Source organism: Polyodon spathula, chromosome 4, assembly GCF_017654505.1.
Source record: "Polyodon spathula isolate WHYD16114869_AA chromosome 4, ASM1765450v1, whole genome shotgun sequence".
NCBI lineage: Eukaryota > Metazoa > Chordata > Actinopteri > Acipenseriformes > Polyodontidae > Polyodon > Polyodon spathula.
Window position 1 is genome coordinate 52,198,156 of NC_054537.1, and position 21,489 is coordinate 52,219,644.

General features: G+C 37.8%; 1 protein-coding gene across 1 annotated transcript in view; it reads left to right on the forward strand.

The window, feature by feature from the left end:
- The window catches only part of kiaa0319 (KIAA0319 ortholog), a 92,401-nt gene that overhangs the window by 20,351 nt on the left and 50,561 nt on the right, over nucleotides 1–21,489 (forward strand). The window contains exons 3-10 of the mRNA XM_041248073.1: nucleotides 12,067–12,800; nucleotides 12,996–13,179; nucleotides 13,287–13,385; nucleotides 13,991–14,088; nucleotides 14,886–14,973; nucleotides 15,867–15,959; nucleotides 17,949–18,081; nucleotides 19,245–19,461. Coding sequence (XP_041104007.1) covers nucleotides 12,067–12,800; nucleotides 12,996–13,179; nucleotides 13,287–13,385; nucleotides 13,991–14,088; nucleotides 14,886–14,973; nucleotides 15,867–15,959; nucleotides 17,949–18,081; nucleotides 19,245–19,461 — 1,646 coding nt within the window. The remainder of the gene's footprint in view (nucleotides 1–12,066; nucleotides 12,801–12,995; nucleotides 13,180–13,286; nucleotides 13,386–13,990; nucleotides 14,089–14,885; nucleotides 14,974–15,866; nucleotides 15,960–17,948; nucleotides 18,082–19,244; nucleotides 19,462–21,489) is intronic.

Consider the following 21,489-nt stretch of genomic DNA (forward strand, 5'->3'; position numbering starts at 1 on the left):
TGCAGATATGCGGGAGCAACTTGGAAAGTGCGTGATCCCATGCTGAAATTCAAGTCCAGTCCTGGTATATATATATATATATATATATATATATATATATATATATATATATATATATATATATATATATATATACTAATTTGTAATGGAAATAGAAAACTGCATTTTTGAAAACAATATAACGAACTGAACAGCATGACATATAATTTTATTAGCTGTAAGCTCAAAATTAAAAACATTGAACAGAGATACAGTAGGATTTAGGTCTGATATCCAACTACCCTACTTGAGAATTGTCAAGAGCTGAAACAGATCATAATCCATGAGTACATAACGGGTGTTGCTGTAGTCTTTTGAATTTAATACACACTTTTTAAACCAATTTTTTGTTCTTAAAAATGGCCTGCGTTTTAAATTTGATTATAACACGGCTTGGAAAAATAACAACCTCTGATTGGTTAAACGGCATCACATGACCGTGCATATACAGTGCCGACAAAAAGTTTGTGAACCCCAATGATAATTACGGAAATTCCATAGTTTTACCATGATAGCCTTCTTGAATCAAAACCAGTCTTAATTATCCAATAGGGTTTATATTAACCAATTCCATGTCTTTTGAAACAAAATATATGAATTAGACAAACAATGAGTAATTAAGATTCAGGGTATGTGAAAAAGTAAGTGAACCCCTGGTTTTATCAGCTCAATTAAGGGGATAATTAGAATCAGGTGTTTAAATAATTGGGTAGATCTTCAGGGGTGAGCTTGGGAGGTCCCAGCCGGTATAAAGATTAGAAACTTTGAGTTTGGTCTTCACCATACAGGTGTGTGGAAACACGTCCTGACGATCAAAAGAAATCTCTGAGCACCTCAGAAAAACAGTTATCGGTGCTCATCAGTCTAGAAAGGGTTACAAAACCATTTCTAAGGATTTGGGGCTCCACCAATCCACTGTCAGACTGATAGCCTACAAATGGAGTAAGTTCAAGACCACACCAAGGAGCGTTTGTCCTACCAGAATCTCTCCAAGAACAAACCGGAAAATCATCAAAGAAGTCACAAAGAACCCCAGAGTAACATCCAAGGATCTGCAGGCCACTCTCGTCTTGGCTAATGTGAGCGTTCATGACTCAACTATCAGAAAAAGACTGAACAAGAATGGTGTTCATGGAAGGATAGCCAGGAGGAAACCACTGCTCTCTAAAAAGAACATTGCTGCCCATCTGAAGTTTGCCAAAGAGCACATAGATGATCTACAAGACTTCTGGAGCAATGTTCTCTGGACAGGTGAGTCAAAGGTAGAACTTTTTGGCCTCAATGAGAAACGTTGTGTTTGGCGAAAACGAAACACTGCATTCGAACAGAAAAACCCAACCATCAAGCATGGTGATGGGAGTGTGATGGTTTGGGGCTGCTTTGCTGTCTCAGGACCTGGACGGCTTGCCATCATTGACCCAGCCATGAATTCTGCATTGTGTCTGAAGATTCTAGAGGAGAATGTCAGGCCATCGGTCCATCATCATGTTTTTGTGTCATTTGTTTATTCAGGTTGTCTTTATATATTTATGACTTAGATTACGATCTAATAACATTTTAGGTTTGAAATATGTGAAAATCTTAAGGGGTTCACAGACTTTTTCTTGCACTGTATATATATAGCATGGCTTGCATACTAATGAGCTGCTTCACACTGAATAAATCACTACGCACCACTACATTCTAAATTCCATGACAAACTGCCATTTTTTTATTTGTATTAGTTACAAAAACACTGCTAGAAATGAGTGGCATTTCACTTATTTCCTTTAATATATTTTGGGATGAAAATCCATATAACTGATACACCACCAGCTTTCTGAGTGAAGACAGCAATCCATCTGAAAAAACAAATAAATAAATAAGTGTATCAGCAAGAGTACACACATAACAGTAGATGAGGAAAAGCTAAATGAAATAGAAGAAATGTACTTAATGTAAAATAATAATAATAATGAAATAAAAAATATGGACATTAACTTTATGGAAATCATTTTTTGAGATTTCTTTTACTTAAGGAAATTTTATGCTAGTGCAAGAGGTTCAGCTGGGGACCAGTATTCAGTCTCCAGTTTTATAACGCTGAGCTGAACTAAGTACTTATTTTAACAGTAGAAGTTTTAACATCTCTGCTGACAGTGAGTTTAAAACCAGCAGTGAAGTATTCCTGTCAGTCAGGAAAACTCTTAGAAAAGCAGGTAAAGAAAAGGCCAGACCCCACCCCCCGAATTACCGGCCTGGATTTGAAGTGTCTGCAGGGAAACTGAGACACTGTCCCCTGACACCGTGGTCGGATTGGTGCGTTAAGTCTGGTTCGATCGTCAACTTAATCTGGCATGACTAGGATGCGAGGGTGTCCGACAACTAACAAAAATATCTTTTGACATCCAAAAGGATGAAAACAGACTTAGAGTATGTGTGCCTCGCACATAACAAGGACACAAACTCACCTCAAAATCTGGCTTCAGCGCAGCTGCTCCTGCCTTCCTCAGTGTCATTTGAAACTCCGTCCATCATCAGCTTGTGAGTAGTCCTCTAGTTTCTAGTGAGATGCCACTTTCTATGCAGAAATTCACAATAAACGAATATGTACAATTTATTTTTAACAAGTGAACAATACATGAAATTAAATTAAATTACATTTGGGACTATATTACACTGCATATGTATACCGTAATACTGTAAATAAACACCCCTGGCATGAAATATTGTGTTAATATGAAAAATAAGTTCATACTGTTGGCCCACAATACACTCAAAAATACGTATACAAGTGCCAGTTTTATCACAAAACTAAAACTAATTAAAAAAAACTAATTATCATTCATCCTGAGCCTCAAATTGGTAAGCTTGTTGTACAGCTGTGTGTGTGTATTGGCTGGAACATTCAGTATGGCGTGCATTATATTATTATTCATAAACCGGCATTTAAAAGAGACCCAGCATCTATTGATCATATTTCCTAACAGCACCGGCGCTTATTAGAGACCTGGCGAGTATTGGAGACGGCGCTTATTAGAGACTTGGCGAGTATTGGAGACCGGCGATTAATAGAGACCTGGCGAGTATTGGAGACCGGCGATTATTAGAGACTTGGCGAGTATTGGAGACCGGCGATTAATAGAGACCTGGCGAGTATTGGAGACCGGCGATTATTAGAGACTTGGCGAGTATTGGAGATTGGTGATTATTAGAGACTTGGCGAGTATTGGAGACGGCGATTATTAGAGACTTGGCAAGTATTGGAGATGGTGATTATTTGAAGTTTACGGTACATAATAAAAGTTTCTGGTTTTGTTATTAATTTAAAATGTATTTTAATTATTTTAATGTTTTTTCTTCCCACAAATCACAGGTAGCTGTGTTATAAGCGGTATAAACCATTTCGGGCCTTGCTGTTCCGATGATATATACCACTTCTGGCGTAGTATATTGTGGCCCGTTGTGGTTTATACCTTACGTATAGTAATGCGTTTATTAAAATCTCCTGCAAAAGACGTGACTGCCTGAGCACATAAACAGCAACGTGACTGACTGCTGAGAAAAGACAAACAAAGAAGTCACTGTCCGATCTCGAATCATCCATGACATACAGGCAACCATTTTCAAAGAAGCATCATTAGCTTCCTGAGGAGTTTACAATTTCAGCGTTTCATTATTAGGCTAATTTCTAACAAACAGTACCAGCTTTGACAGATCAGAAATGCTGATCAGACCCCTGTACTTTTCAGTATGTCAAGCAATATCACAGTTCAGGAAGAAAATCAGGTGTGAGTGACTGGAAATGAGAAGCAGCGCATTAACTGCAATGCTCTGTGTGACAGCAGATGGCTGCAAGCTGCTTCCATACATCTTTTTCTGATGAGTAATTGAGGTTGTATCTTTGGGTTGTATCTTTGTAAATGCATATTTTAGTTGATGTTTTATTTCTTCCTCAAGTGGAGACTGGGAAATTTGGGCTGCGTACTAAATTAGAAGGAATATGGTATTTCATTTTGAGTAAAGATAACAATATGCATAAAATACTGCATTTTGTTTTTGTGCAGTGTGGATTGTTTTATATACCAGCCATCCAAAACAGGCATAATACTATACCTTACACCTGCTGCAAAAGCTCCATCAAAAGAGCATATGAAAGATTCAGGGGTTAAGGTTTTTTGTTCATTTTAAAGTGTATTTTTCTTTCCTTGGGACCACAAAGGCTGGATAGTGGTTTGTGCTTTGAGTGTTAAATGTATAGGACATTATTACTTGCCACTGCAATTAGAGGGGAAATATCTGGGGTCTTGTGGGTTATATTACCATTCTACAGTACTCCTCGATCATTCATTGTGTATCCTCTCTTTTATGTCAAAATGACTTGAATTCATTCATGTTTGCTTACAGACATTCTACACCTGCAAGAAATATAGAGACAACCAGTAATTTTCAGTTGGGCCTTTCAGGGGTGAAAGTTTAAACAAAAATGCAGGTACTCACAGCTGGGTGCAGACCTGTGGTTCAATTTTTTTTTTTTTCCCACCCATTAATATTTTTAAAAATTGGGATATTGAGTGCCAATAAATACATTTTTAATACAAAAACCATAAAATATAACTGATAAATAATAATCAAATCAAGCTGAAAATACTGAAAGCTTTGTACCCTCTGCATGTATCACTGTCATGTACTATAATATAACAATTAAACTTTGAATGGTAAGTATTATGAAATATTATACCAGTAACTGCTGTAGAGAGGGGGTTTTGTTTCAAATACCCTAAAAAAAGAGTGATGTTCTAAAATATAATAATAAAAAAACTGCTATGAAAAAATTATACAGAAAGGTCTGTCAAATAATGCACAATAGGCGCTGAAATAATTTGTAATGTAATGTAACAGGCACTACTCTTAAAAAAGATGTGCTTGACTTTTAATCTCCACTGTATTCTCTGAAATCATCTCCATAATTGTCACCTACAACAGGACCTGACTATGCTATAATAATAGCCTTTGGAATAACATATCCCTGATGTTTCTTTATTATAATTTTTTGTACTTATTACTTATCCTACAAACCTATATTATGTGTGCTTTTCTGTTGTGTTTCTATCTAGCTTAATTACCACAAACTATTCCCAGGAAAAAAATTGCTTTTGAAAAGCTTCTCAAAGCTTCTCAAAAGAAAATGTGATGGTTCCATCAAATATACCACTTGCTTTTTTTCTGCGTTCTGTTCCACCTTTCAACTTGGTGTTTTAACTTAATAAACATAGTAGACGACTAAACATTGAAAGGTAATTCCCCCCCCCCCCCCCCCCCCCCCCCCCCCCCCCCCAAAAAAAAAAAGTCTGCAAACATCTCTTCCAAGCATTATGTATTTACCATAACGTACATATTTGTTATTGCATAGCTGGTTACGTTTTTCAGCGCAAAAGCGGCATACTGACATAGCTGCTTCCCCTTTGTACCCACAACCTCCTCCCTGCAATCGACCTGTCATTAGGTACTTCATTAATGAATTACAGTAAATGTACACAGTACTATTTACAATATTTACACACAAAACCCACTCCATGTGCAGGGCTCCATTTATGCAAAGTCTCCCAGCTTTCTTTAAAATATCTGCAGTTCCCTTGTTTTTCTTTTGTATTTGTTTTGCTCGTATCTATAGTGGATACAGCGTCCGTTGGTTCTGGCAGATTCTACTGTACTTTCTGAAGGGGTTTTCTCCCACTGCTAATTGAAAAAAATAGCCACCTAGCTAACAATTTCATCCCGAGGGCTACAGTGAAACGTACTGCCTTTAATGACTTTAGTGAAGACCACATGTGTATGTGAGTACATTAATTATAGTCGATAGTAATTCATAGCCAGCCAGCCAGCATTATTGTCAACAGCAACACATGTAATGCACAATAAAATAAACATTTGTGTCATTGGTGTCAATTTCAGGGGGAGCTTCATGGTCAGCAAGGTGACACAGCTGAGAGAATTTTTCCTCTGTCTTCCAGTCTGGTGCTGTCAGTCAGTTTCTCAGTAACCAGGTACAAAGAGGTGATTGGGCGATCTGTATGAGGGTTTACTAAGGTGCTTTGTTAAAAAAAGAAAAAAAAGTAAATCTAACAGTGTTTTTTTTTTTTGGCAAAATAAAATCTAAGCCTAGTTTTAGGGACCCCAACAGTTGTTGTTGATTCCAATCAAATGCGAGATGTGACCCTCCACATTATTGATGAGGTCTCCATGATTTCCAATGTCACCTGATTGTACATTCATCTTTGTCTGTGTGAGATTTTCCAGACTGCTAACACAGATGATGGCTGCTTTGGAAAAATCAATTCATCTTACTTCTGTGGGATTTGCTACAGCTTCCACCTGTGCATCAGAATCCACCTTATGTGCCAGTTACTCCAGAGGAATTGTACAAACTGACTGGCTCCATGAGATCTGTGGATCTGTGGAATTTGTTTGCATGTGATCAACTCACACTGTGCGCCAGAAACAGGACAGAACTTTTGGTAACCTCCTTAACCGCGCTTGACTCGGAGCCACCAGCCAAGCTGATCGCAGATTGTTGACTTTATACGTTATATTTCTAGCTACAAAAAACAAAAAATCAAACACATGAAAGACTTAGATAACAAAGATGCAAGCTCAACCTCCATCATGTATACTGTAGATGCCTGTAACCAGATCCAGACTGCCGTGCTTGATCATGTGCCTGGAGAGGACATTCATCTTACGGACTGTGGACTGCCCTTGTAACTTCCAGAGAAATGTGCTGAAATGGATACCTACAAGGCTGACTGCAGTCATACAGCTGGACTGGAAACTACCATATGAGTCAAAATAGGCTGCAAACTAGTGCTTCCCAAGAACATTGACATTGCCACTGGTCCCATCAATGGGGCAATAGGGAAGCTTCAGGCTGTTTCCTACTATCTGGAAAACACAAGTATGGTCAAAATCATAACCATCAAATTTAACAATGGAGTCACCCATACCTTTGAATGTTTATGCTCAAAGTTTGAAATCATGGACAGAGTCTACATTGTTCAAGAGCACTTACCAGTCATTGGTGCTCATGCAATCACCATTCACAAATGCCAGGGTAAGACTCTAAAAACAGTTATGATGGATGTTGGTAACTCCATTTTCTCCTGTGGACAAAGTTTTGTTGCATTTTCCAGAGTTATATCCTTAAGCGGCGTCCACCTTATCAACTTTTGCACCACCTGCATTAAGGCACCTCAAACTGCAGGCTCAGAGGGATTTATTGCCCTAAGTTGATAAGCTTGTAGGAAATCAACATGCACAAGGGACACAAGGTAAAAGATTGAGTGCATTTCATTCACTGAGCCATCACAAATGTTCAGGAACAGCAAAAGCTTCAGTCTTTTAAGAGAGCACTTGCAGTTAAACATCCTTTCAGAGGCTTAAGCAACCCGAATTACCTCATGCTATGCAAATGCAACATTGCAGTGCAGACTCTGAAGGATTCATTAAAACACAGTCAACAAAAGGTTATCAGGAGCTTTGTTTACCACTATGATCAATTGCCATCCACTGAATCTCTGGCTACTGTGGATATTTGTCACTTCTTACGAAAAGCCTTTAATAGGGGCGAGCAGCAAGATGTTGCAGAGTTTCTCACCAAATTGTCAGCAATTTTGTCCTGAAGTGTCTCGCATTATTTGTCACAATAAGTCATGACATTCTCTGTATTATATGTAACTCCTGCTCATCAAACCGACATGTGTTGCATGTTTACCCTCTACATGTACCTGCTGGTATAGATTCCATGTGTTTGGAAGAACTCATTTATAGAAATGACAAATGGCAACGATTCTTGGTAGCAAATGTAAGCAATGCAAAACTTCTCCAATCATGAAACATGAACTTATTCAATCAGCAGGAAGAATGATTGCACTCCAACTTATGCTTTTGGAACCCAAACCAGACGAGACCGTTAGAAAGCGACACAATGCCAAGTTTACTGCTGTGCAGAAGAGCAAAATTACTGTGGACAACAGGAATGACCAATTAGCTTCCATTATCATACACCAGCAACAGGGTGTTACTTCAGGATGCACTCATTGAAGTTAAACCATGGCCAACAAATGCAAAGGACATGGGCATGACCTTTTATCAAGAGATCGAATGCTTAACAAATGCCTTACATTGGCCATACTTCATAACACCTCTATAACAAGGAGAATAATGTGGTTTTTTTCGGCATTAAAATGTGTTAGTATCAGGGCTGTACATTTTTAGATTTTTAACTACTGGCCCCTCGGGCCACTGAGCATGTTTTTACTGACCCAGGTGCAATTATTTATATAGTTACCTAATATATTTATATATTTTTTCATGATGGTTTTTATTTTCAGTATGTTTCTAACTGTGTATGGTAACCAAAGAGAGCCCACATCTTAAAAGAAAGTGGTTAAACAAAGCCTTTCAGTATATGTTACTCAAGCCATTAAAATGTATATAGCAAGTGCTGAAAGAAGTATGGTAATCCAAACTTAGGTACCATTGAAATTAGAAAGGTAATTTAATGTCATGATGAATATAAAGACATACTAAATGTTAAGCACAACAACGCAGTGACTATAAGAAAAGGCAAGATACTTGGAGTTGGAAAGGAGTTATTTTTTTTTAACTCTGGACTGTAGTTCAATGTAAAACATCTACTGTTGACTTTCTGTGAATGGATGGAACAACGACAATATTTGCACTGACAATTAAAAGTACAACCAGGTATCCTTGTTTTGAATTATTTACAGATTATTAAATAAACAAAGTAACTTGACTTAGACTCATCTGTTGTCAGTACTTGGCTAGTTGTAATTAGTAATTTTAAACTATTGTAATGTTGGAATATATTTTCTATTTTGGCCAGGTTACAATATTTACACTAAGGTTGTTATAAATATTATTTGTTAGAATTAAACAGATGTAGAATATTTAGGTTGCTATTTGATAGGTGTTATTTTATTCTGAATACACTACACAAAAAAAAATATTATTTGGTGGTTTGCACAATATTATGCTACTGTTGCTTTAATTGGAAGGGATACATGCTGTGATGTTGCTGCCCGTTGAGTTCTGTGTATTTTAATTCAGTAAACAAAAAAAAAAAAAACTTGTGCCTAAGGAAATCGGGTACAGAGCGAAGAAATCTCGTTTTGGACATTGTTTGTTCACTTTGTGAACCCGGCTAAACTTTACCGGCTTACACTGTTATGCTGTCTGCTAGTGCACACGCATTTGCCTTTTACTCTTGGTAGTGTAAAAGGGACCAGAGTTCTGGTAATCGAATACACAAAAATGTTGCACCCTGCGTATTCAAATAGGAAACTATTTGAAATTCCCATCCCTAATCCTAATAATAAACACTATTAAAACAATATACATAATACAAAATAATAACAATCCTACTCGGAGCGTTGTCGCTTGTGTAGCCTCTCCCCGTTCAGCCTTCTTGCTGAGTGATACCAACGAGTCCTGGAAAGATTCTGAACAACATTTTTGACCTGAACACCTCGGATCCCAAATCAAAAAGTTAGACAATTCGATTGCATATCTGGGTATCCATCAGGACATCTTACTGTGAGACTGGATAAGATGTAAACAAAATGTTGAATTCACAACAAATAAAACTGCTGTTTTATCTGCAGGTCTGGGAAACTGACCCCAAACAACGCTAAACATTGCTTTTTTTTCTGTCATAATGAAGCCTCCACTCTAAATGTTCGTCTTCATTTTTTGTCATAATTACATTCTGTATAATTTATTGATGTCAGCGCTTTCCTTTTGGCTTATTGGTTGCTTAGTTGTAGAAAACCCGATTTGTAAAAGATTTGCCGCGGGAACGAGTACCAACACAGCACTTCGGTACGCAGTCTCAGATTCTGACTGTGCAACAAACATGACGCGCGGCAGGAAAGTTAGGATTAGTTTGTAGTTCTGTTTTTAAAAAATGGTTTGTAAATTAATTTTCAGCTTTGACCCACTGGCCCGTTTTCCTGGATTCATGAAACGGAAGCCAGCAATATATATATATATATATATATATATATATATATATATATATATATATATATATATATATATATATATATATATATAAAATACTAGTTAAATGTAACCGGCCCAGTCGGGTCTGTGGAGCTTCATAACTACCAGCCAAACTGCACTCTCTACCAGGCCACCGGGCCATGGTTAATGTCAAACCCTGAGTATACTACACTTTAGCACTGACATGCATATGTACCTTTAACCATTCATAACATTGTAGTTTTTTACCTACGTAAATATCAATATATCAATATCTACCAAAATAGACATATTGTTTTCACCACTCATGGATGTACATTTGCAACTAAAACAATACAATGTTTACACTTTCAATACTGTCCAAAAGTCCCTTCTACCATTATTTTACTTTCAAATATTTTCTCATTTCTCATATCACTCTACATATATTACTCTGTCTTGTCTTATTTGTCTGTCTATTTACCATACATAGTCTTGACTGTCTTTCCCTTGCTTTATTATTTGATAAGTAAAAGAAGGAGTGATAGCTATAACAATATTGTCAATGTAGAAAAACAAGTTAGAAAAACGTAACAGCCGTTTAAAGTGGTGATATCAAATACAAAAGCCCAAGTTAGGAGAAGCAACTGGGGCAGCCTTGTCAATCATCAAGCAAATAGACACAATTGGAAAGGTGCTGGGGCCCAACATTCACACAGTTGTTGCTTCTAACTTGGCTTTTTTTTTCAGCTCAAAAGTCACATCTGCAACAAAAAACATTGACAATGCACAACCAAAAAAAGGCTCCAACACCCCAGCCCTGGATCTGCAATGCCTGCCCCATCAACTGTCACTTCCCATACACTTACCTTGCATTGTCATTATCCCTTGCAGTCGATGCCGTTTTTGGTCTTGTTCATCATCTTCATTGTTGGATATATATATTGCTTCATGCTCTTTCACCTATTCTTATATGTATGGGCTAAATGTCCGTCTATGTGTGCTCTCATCTACCTGTGCCTTACCTGCATGTTGTCCGTATGTCTTCCCAAAGCATACTTGTCTGCGCCTGTGATGACGCCTCTTCCATTCCCTGTCTGTCTTTCTCTCTGTAGTAGTGCTTGTAAGGATAACCAAGAACACTTCAGTCTGTGTTGAGCACTTTCCTTGGCACATATGTGTCTCAGCATCTTTATTTTGGTTACAACCCAGCTGATAAGGGAATGAGCATTTCAGTGTAAAGTGGAGCGATCAAAAAAAAAAAAAGCCAAGTTACACGCAACAATTGTGTGAATGTGTTGCCCCACCACCTTTCCAATTGTGCCTGTTTGTTTGATGATTGACAAGGTTGCCCCAATTGCTTCTCCTAACTTGGGCTTTTGTGTTTTATATCACTACTACTTTAAACAGCTCTTAAGTTTTTCTAAATTATTATTATTTTTTTTTTTTACATTGACAATGTTTGTTTATATATATATATATATAATTTTCCCATAATCTAATATTGTCAATTATGTATGACAAATAATGTTAATACCAATGACAGTTGGATAAGCAGTTTCCCATTTATGATGCGTGACATGTGATCGTACATACATATGCCTCCACTATATCCCCTTTGTAGGGAATGTCATTCCCAGAAGGAGGTGACACATTTATAAATACATTAATGAGCTGTCTGAAAGCACTGTTATTTTTTTTCTATTTGATGTGTCTTTCTTTTCCACCTTCTGATGAACTGATGTTGACAGTTATGTTTACAATCTCCTTGTAGCTCCTAGTTTCCAGTTGAAGTTGACTGGAGCCAATGCTTTCCATTTAGTGCCTCTTGGCTTTGGTGTTCTTTTCATCGGTGTATTTGGGATGTTTATATGTCTAGGCTTAAGCCTTTTTTTTTTACTTGGCTTTTGGTCATTACATTTCTATTTTTCATGTAAAATCCTATGAAGTGCTGGTTATCAGGGGTGTTGCTTGAATTACTTTAAAAGTATAACCACTTTGTTGCAGGAGGGTTGGTGGAGCAGTGTAGAGAGGGAGCCACCTTCCCTGACGCCATCATTTCCCCCAACTTGAAGACCACTCAAATCCTGAGGGTCCCCCATGCTCTCTCTGTGTTGGACTGCACTGCTGCATGCTGCAACCTTCCCGGCTGTGATCTGGCCTGGCTGTTTGAAAACCACTGCTACATAGTTAACTGCCAGCAGAAGGATAGCTGTGAGCCCAAGAAGAGGACCTCTGTGGATTCCTACCTGACCTTTGTGCAGCGGACCTCTCCTGAGACACTGGCATTGCAGTCTTTGGTGCGTGGCAGGCTTCACTCCCAGCACAGTAGTCAAGGAGATCCCTCTGCTTCAGTGGAGGACATAAGCAACCTGATAGACTACAACTTGTTTGCCAGGGATCAGAGTTTTGAGCAGCCTCCGCTGGTGGGAGAATACCCAGAGGACTTCAGGCCCTTAGGGTCAGAGGGCAGCTTTCTCAACCCCAAGTTGGAACAGAAGGAGAGTTCTGGGTTAATGCACTGGCAGTTGGCGACTAGTAAGGATAACTTCAGTCTCTCGTCAGGGGAGACTGGAGAGAGCGAGGAGGAATTATTAGACCTTCAGAATGGAATCATCCTTCAGAACAACTCACAGATGAGGAAGCAGGAAGGGGTCGAGGGGAGACAAGTAAAAGCCCCTGAGTCTGTCTCGGTTTCCTTGGAGAAGAGCAACACTGTGTCTTTACCTGGAATTGTAAATGTAAGAACAGACAAAAAGTTTTTTTTGTATCATTGTAATGATTTGAAATGTTTTTATAAAAGTTTTAGACCATTATCCTTTCTGAGTAATGGTAAGTAAAATCGATTTTGCGTGGTTATGTGTAATGTCTTAGTGACACAATAACCCTGTTGCTGACACACTGTTACTGACACACAGTTTTTAATTAATTTGTAGGATTCTGTCCCTTTGCATAATATCTCATTGACAAGCACAGAAATTACACCCACAACCAAGGCTAGCCGAGTACTGTATACCACCCAGAAAAAAGACTTGGTTACTACACTGCCTGCAAGCACAGAGCCTGCTAAGCCTACCACCGCAAAACCAACCATAGCCACCACCAGCACTCTTCAACCAGGTAATTCTGTGTGTTCATCCCCAGAGGTGAGAATATCTTGTGTACATAGCTGTACAATCGCTGGGGCCCCTGCAGACTCCATACTGAATTTATACATTTATTTACAGTGAAGGGGCTTGTTGTGTCAGCTGGAGACAATGTAGAGGTGATTCTTCCCAAGAATGAAGTGGAGCTGAATGCCTTTGTAGTCCCTGCCCCACCAAAAGGTACACCTTATAATAGTAAACCTTATAATGAAGCTCAGAAAATGTATTTATTTCCAGTTATTGCATGTGTTTAACAATAGGATCATGCATTACGTGTTGCACTTGTGTTTTGTGTGAGAAAATTGGAGCAGTACAGAAGTCTCAATTACCAAACCAACAGCAATGCACACTACTTGATATTTACAATGCTGTTTTTTTTTCTCTATTTATGCTGAACAGTGTTTACAATGGAAATTGGACAAAATATAATTATTTCAATGTTGCCTACAACAATGTAATAGATTCTCAAACCCATTTACTACAAATTGTCATTAGCATGTTTTTTTTTTTTTTTTTTTTTTTTTCAGATAGTGTAAACACACCAAGTTACCAACCCAGAAATAAACAACTGTAACATTTAATTTAGAGGCTTTTGATTAGTCTAGTCTATAGTAGTTTATCATTAATTATTTTTGACACACAAATTATGTTTTTGTTTTTTTTCTTTTATACAAAAAATGCAGTAATGAAGATTTAAGTAAATAGCTCTGGGAATTTAGCCCAGTGTGTTTTAATGTGTACAGTGCTTTACTGACTTCTCATAATAATGGTTCTGCATATTATAGAAACATTCTACAGCTACGAATGGAGTTTGATCAGCCACCCGGCTAACTATGAGGGTGAAATGGAGAGCAAGCACACCAAGTCTCTGAAGCTCTCTCGAGTAAGAATGCCAAGGACCTTTTGTAAACCTGTTTCAGTAAGAGGTCTGGGTATATGTAAAATTCTTGCTATGGATTAAAAAGTAAATATAATTCAGATTAAATTATTATTAATTTGTTCATTTTTTTAAATGAGGAGAGGCGTGTTTAATTCCAACACTTGGATTAAAATCATATGGTTTTCCACTCATTGTAAATTATATGAAAAGTGGAGTCTCTCTGCTGTTCTCTATAATTGGAAGTCTATATCCCGAGAACTGTAATTGTCTTTTACTTACTGTTTAGTACTTATAAGATCGATCGATTAATTGTTCAAATGCTTAACACTGACTGGCCAAAAAAAAAAGAAGAGAGAATGTAAGGATGAGAAAATCCACTAGTCTGCAAATGTATGTGGTCATGTAACGTCATGTGATCCACTAGATCTAAGATTTGTGGGAGTTGCATGAAAATAGACAACCAGTAGGCAAGCAGATGGATATTACTGTCTTTGCAAAGTGCTTGTTAGTCTCCTGGTTGCTCCTAGAATGGCAACATTCTCTGAAAACCACCACCCGTTGTAAGTGGGTCATGATGGATCAAGCTTGCAGGTGTGTGTAGCATATAGTGTCAAGCAAGAGGTGTGCTACAGTGGCCCAAATCACAGGACTGGAGAAGACACAAACCTTTTTGTGAACACTGTGCCAGGAAAACATGGTCCTGAGCAGCATATATATTTTGTGTAATTGATTGATTTTAAACATACCATATCTACTGTCTATTTCAATTTAACTACATTGTCTTTTGTCTTCTATTTTAGCTCTCGCCAGGTCTTTATATCTTTAAAGTTACTGTGAGTGGGGATAACTCCTATGGAGAAAGCTTTGTTAATGTCACTGTAAAACCTGGTAAGTATAAGCATCTTAAATAAGTGTAACTTATTCTGAGGAGGGAATGCAGTTTGAGTCATTGGCTTTGTTTGGCAGCTCCATAATAAAAGCTACAGCATGACCAGCTGCTACAGTTTTCAGCTGACATTTTCTTTCCTTCCCCTGTGCTCTATTCACTTAGCAGTCTAGTTCCGCATTTGATATTCATTTATATAGTGATGCCTCTGACTTAAATTAATTGAAGCTAATTAAATAATTCCTTAAATCTTCCCCATTAATGCACTTTGATTAAATACAGAGGTCTTGAATGTGCAGTTTTTTAAGAAAAACATTGTATAGGAAACATGAATTTAATTTTAAAAACAGACATCTGACACTAGTTAAAGGAAGGGCTCAATTTGCTTGCCTTGCCTTCCTTGGTCATTTCACTCCAGCAGTATCTTGTGGGTCAAAGCATGTTACTGGCTGAAAACATGTCTGATTGGTTACTACCATGACAGAACACTGTTCCCCCCCACTCTGTAGGTGAAAGACAGTCTAAAAGCATGACTCATAAAGCGATTTCTTTAACCTAGTGAAGTACCAGATGTCATGTTTGAAAAGGATTTGCTAGAACATGTGTTTCTTTTTAAATTGTACATTTGAGACACATGGAACAATTTTGTTAGCTATAATTACTTTGAATGCCATAATCCAGAGTTAACAACATGTGTAGTGTATAAGTACTCATACTCAGACTAATGATCAATTGGAATATACTACACTTTTTTTGGCAAATGCTCTAAAACATTTTTGTTGACATATATCACCATATAAAGTGGTGATACATTTTTAAACATAATCTAATCAAATATATTTTCCATGGTACCTTTAGTGTCTGTTTTTTAGTTTTCTGTTGTTTCCACCTGCAGCAGCGAGAGTCAACAAGCCACCTACTGCCATTGCTTCCCCCAGGACACAGGACGTTTCCCTGCCTACCTCATCCACGTTCATTGATGGCAGCCGTAAGTTACTCGCCATCAGATGCTTTTAAATAATTACTAAAAATACTAAATGAAACTTAATAAATTCAAAGACAAAGGTTTCAACTAGAAATCTTTGCCATTGTCTTAAAAAAAACATGATCTTCATAATTAAAAATCAGCTTTCACTTGCTTGATATATACATCTTTTAAAACACTTAATAACATATACTGTTACTTGAGATAAATACACAAACATGGACACAAAAGGCTTTTTATTCCAGAGTGCAATGTTACCAGTGTTCTAAAAACAGAAGAAAAACAAAACTGATAGCATTAGAAAATGAGAAAGTAATGTCAAAGAAACCCCAGCATTATTGATCGAATCAAAGTACATAACAAAAGAAACTAAATAAAACAATTTAAAATCCACCCTAGTAGTTGTCTAGTGAATGATAAAAGAAAACCCAGCTCTAAATTCAGGAGCAGATACATTGTTTGCTTTTGGTATAAATCATAAATCAGACCATTTATTAAGAAAATATTATTGTAAAAATGTAAACAAATATAACATCTTGTTTTTATGCTTTTTAATTTTGTTTAATTCAAGTTTTTCAGAAACACATGCCACTGTACTATCACAGAATAAATCCCAGCATTTATGGATTAACTGAGCTAGTTGTTGTTCTTAATTGCACTTTCATTTTATGTTTGCATTTATGTTTGACTTTAATGTTTCATGATGATAGATACCGGTAAAATATTGTAATCATTATGTGCCAAAGTCAGCTTCTTTGTTAGAATAACTTAGAGCTTAATTGCACACTTTCTGTTTTCTCTGCAATATGAAATTTCAGTTACTTCTCTGTTCCTTACCAAGTGACACCTCAGTTACAACATTTCCAACAGTAGTTGACACCTGTATTATTTAAAACCAGAAGCAAATGCATTATCATCCTATGCTACCTAAATCCACCAACATCACAACAGATAATCACCCTTCATATTTAGAATCCCCAATAGAACATGTAACAAGTTACCGTAGTAACAAGGCAGAAGGGATGCTCCCCTTATGGAGATGTGGTACTTGTTTACACGCGCAGGCCAAGGCTGCGTTTTTACATATTAACACTATTTAAAATAACAAATAACAATTCATACCATGATTTGTAGTTCATTGTGGCATCCCTTGTTACTTATAAGAAGGCATAATATACTATGTTGGTCAATAGGGTTAATAACCTCCAAAAATGGTATGATGGTAACGAATGTTGAACTTGAAGGGAGGGAGATAATAGAGTTCTAGTATTTGGCACAAGGTTGATAATGGCTAAAAGAAAACAACTTGTAAACATTTTTATCCCTCACTGGGGAAATAGTGGAGGCAGTAATGCTTCACATGCTGCATGTGTCCAGAGAACCACTTATCCACTTGTTAAGTGAACTTGGCATTACCATTATTTAGTTATGACAGTGAAAGATGTGGGAGATATTCATCCATCTGTCTGCCACACCTACATTGTTCATATATCTGGAGAATATCATTATCCAATTGTCATGATACTTGGTATTAACATTGAGAGTATGTAGGCATATGCTAAACTTTTTAATATATCTGGAGAATAGTTTATCAAATTTGGATTAAAAATGCCATTGCTAATTCATATTCTGTAATATTCTTCTGATACAGACTATGGTCATCAGTGTAGTCATTGTACTGATAGCTCTGTTGTTCAAGGCTTTTTTTTTTATAAATATAATACACCCTTCCTATTCCCATGTCATTTTCTAATATGAGAAACAGAACATTCTTAAATGGTGTTGTGTAAGTGTCAAAATAAGAAACACTGTTTACTATCTCTTCTTCTTGGGAATCTATTTATTAGATAAAGGGTTCTGTCAAATAAATACATCATCATCATCATAATGATAATATTTAAGAACACCCACAGATACAGAAGAACACAGCAAAAGAGGCAAATACACTACTAACTTAAAATCTTAACCAATCACACTATTGGCTCTTTACAGAAAGCACTGATGATGATAAAATTGTGAGCTATCATTGGGAGGAGATCAAGGGGCCACTTCGTGAGCACAAAGCCTCAGCTGACTCTCCTGTCCTGCACCTGTTAGACTTAGTGCCTGGAAACTATACCTTCAGGTATGTCACTGTGGCATTGACACACAGACTGCCAGTTTAGGTAGGCAGCCATTGAAAAGCTTTGTTGCACAAGTTGGCTGGCAGTCTTATTTATGTAGGCTTTCAACACACCCTTTTCATTTTCTTTCTTAGATTTGTATTTGTACCACAAGTTAGTTTTCTGTATGTTTTAATAATTTCATAATTTTTTCATGCAGTTTCTTTAAAAGGCAGGCGTTTTTGAACAGTACTCTACAATCAGATCTTTTCAGGGTCCATTTTAAAACTAATGTCTGTTTAACTTTATAAATTAAAACTGTATAATTTCTTTCTGATAACTACATTCTCCCACCTTATTGACAGTCTCACGTTAATAAGTCAGTACAGTTTTCCAAATGGTGTTTTTGTTCTACTCAAAAAACATATAAAGCTGTTATTTTCAAGGTGGTTGGACATTTAAGGTAACAGCAGTCTTAAATATGTAAAATAATATTTCCATTGTACATAGATATTTAATCACACTAGAATGGGATGATTGTCTAGCTGAAATACAAGGTGTGTTTAAAAGTAGCTTAGTGAAAGGACTAATTAGAGGAGATAACAGATCAGAGATACATGCCTCCACTTTGTTTCCAGCATCACATTTTTTTTTTTGACAATTCAGACTAATCAAGTGCAAAATAAGAAGTGATTGCCAAGGCTCTGAAATTATTGTTCTCATCATGCCAGCATTAGCAACGTTACCAGGGACCCCTTTTGCTTGCTTTATTCTTTTTTTTTTTTTGGGGGGGGGGATGATGATATTTCAAGTACAGAGCATTTTAGGTCACATAGTCTTAGTGCAGTTAGACCAGAGTTAATCTGCTACACAGCTCATAAAGTGGGCCTATATCATGTATTAACAATTGAATTACAGTTGCATATGCTTAATATCTAAAAGCCTTGGTTATTGCTTGTTTGCTCTATTGATGGTTAGGGGAAAAGTGTTTGTTCAATGAACTATTCTTAGGCTTCATACCTATTAGGCTTATATATATAATATATATATATATATTATATATATATATATATATATATATATATATATATATATATATATATATATATATACATACATCGAATCTCTATTATTACACGAAAAATTTTCTTACAGGATTAGTACCGTCTGACTGTCAATAACTAAGACTACCCCTGACGTTTGAGAACTCTACCACTGCGATGGTCACAGTGAACAAGCCTGTGGATTACCCGCCAGTGGCCAGCGCGGGTCCGAATCAAGCCATTACCCTGCCGCATAATTACATCACACTCAATGGGAACCAGAGCAGCGACGACCACAAGATTGCCAGCTATGAGTGGTCACTGAGCCCCAACAGCAAAGACAAGGTGGTGGCAATGCAGGTAAGGCCATCTTACACACTTTCTACAGGGATGGACATACAAATTAGAAACACATTTTCAATTGTGCGTAACATCACCGTGGGTTATGAGGCTTATAAGATTTGAAATTCTGTTGTTGTGTTTTTAGTGTGGGTTTGAAATTCTCAGCAGTAAAGCATGACACATCACTTTGTAATTGTCAGTTTGCTCATCATCTCATACAGGATACTTTTACCAGAGATTCACGACATGGAATGCAAAAATGTTGGGTTATTATCATAACCCTGGTTCCCTGAAATAGGAATATTAACCATTACGAAATGGGTGTTTCCCTTTAAGACACCTGAACCTGAAAAAACTTTATACCAAAGACACTCGTCAGAGGAGGGTGACATAGTGCTGCTGCGCCCCCGAGAGCATAAACTCGCTACACACCCTGACAGTATTGCCATTTTCTCTTCGAGAACTGCAATCAGAACTCTGCGACCTCGAAGTTAATGGTTAATATTCCTATTTTAGGAACCAGGGCTATGATAATAACCTAATGTTCCTTTCAAGCAGGGGATAGTAACCATTACAAAATGAGTCGGTATACTCAAGCTGCCGCAAGGACATGGAGCATGCATAATAACAACTGAGAGGACAAGCCGAAATGCCTTGTGCCTGAATCAATTACCAGCACAGCTGGAATAAAACAAGTAAGGAACCACCTTACTGTATATGAGTATATACCTAACTGTCACAAAAACATGGTATACAACACTGAGTTACAAGCTAAGCAAACCGCTTGTGCTACAACAATACTCCAGTAACTGAAAAACATATCTCCTGAATAGCTGTACCCTGGAACAAAGCCTATGAAGTCGCCTGACTCCTGGTGGAATGGCCAGTGAGCTGCTCGGGTGGGGGCAGATTGTCCAGTTCATAAGCAGTCTGTATTGCAACTGGTATCTATTCGGATAGACGCTGTTTAGACAGAGCATGTCCCTGAGACTTAGCTCCGTAACAGACAGAAACTTGTTCTGACTGCCTCCAGCTTTTAATTCTGTCCACATAATATGCTAATGTTCGCACTGGGCAAAGCGTATGGAGCTGGTGCTCCCTGTCAGATTGGAAAGTGGGGGGGGGGGGGGCCTCAAATTCCACAGATTGGTTAATTTGGAAAACCGAGATTGTTTTTGGCAGAAAAGCTGGTTTAGTACGAAGTGTGACCTTAGTTCGCCTCTGAAAAAATTAGACAGGCTTTCGACTTTGAAAATGCTTGCAATTCACTCATCCGCTTAGCGGAGGTGACTGCAAGCAAGAAAGCTGTCTTGAAAGACAGAAATTTGAGTTCCGTTGAGTGCATGGGCTCAAATGGAGGTTTTGTCAGTGCATTAAGCACTACATTTAATCTCCAGCGAGGGACTATATCCTTCACCGGTGGCCTAAGCCACCGGGTGTCTTTCAAAAATTGCCCCATCAGGAAATGAGCTCCTGGGGAGACTGAAACGATTTTTACATGGCACACCGAAATGGCTGCCAAATAGACCTTTAAAGTAGAAGGAGATTTACCTTCATCAAAAAGGTCCTGTAAAAATTGCAGCATAACTGCTATAGGGCATGTCGTGGGTTCAAACCCATGAGACAAGCACCACATCTGGAACACACCCCACTTGTAACCATACTAGGAACGAGTAGAGACTATCCTTGCATTTTGTAGGGTGTTGATTGCCATGTTTGATAACCCCAGACGGCTCAAATGTAGCCCAGAAATGTAGCGCAGACCCAGAGCTGTAGGCACGATGAGTCGGGGTGCCACCAGGTACCCAGTACCAGACTAAGCAGGTCGGGGTGCATTGACAGCTCTCGATGCTGGCTGCTCAGGAGCTAGATCAGAGGGGAGAACCAAACTCTCCTAGGCCAGAGCACCCTGACCCGATTTAACCTCCAAACACAGCAGTAGCAGCGGAAACGCGTAGAGTAGATATGCTGGCCACGGGTGTGCCAGTGTGTCTATCCCTAGAGGTCCTCCTTCTCCTGTTATGGAGAACCACAGTGGACAGTGCA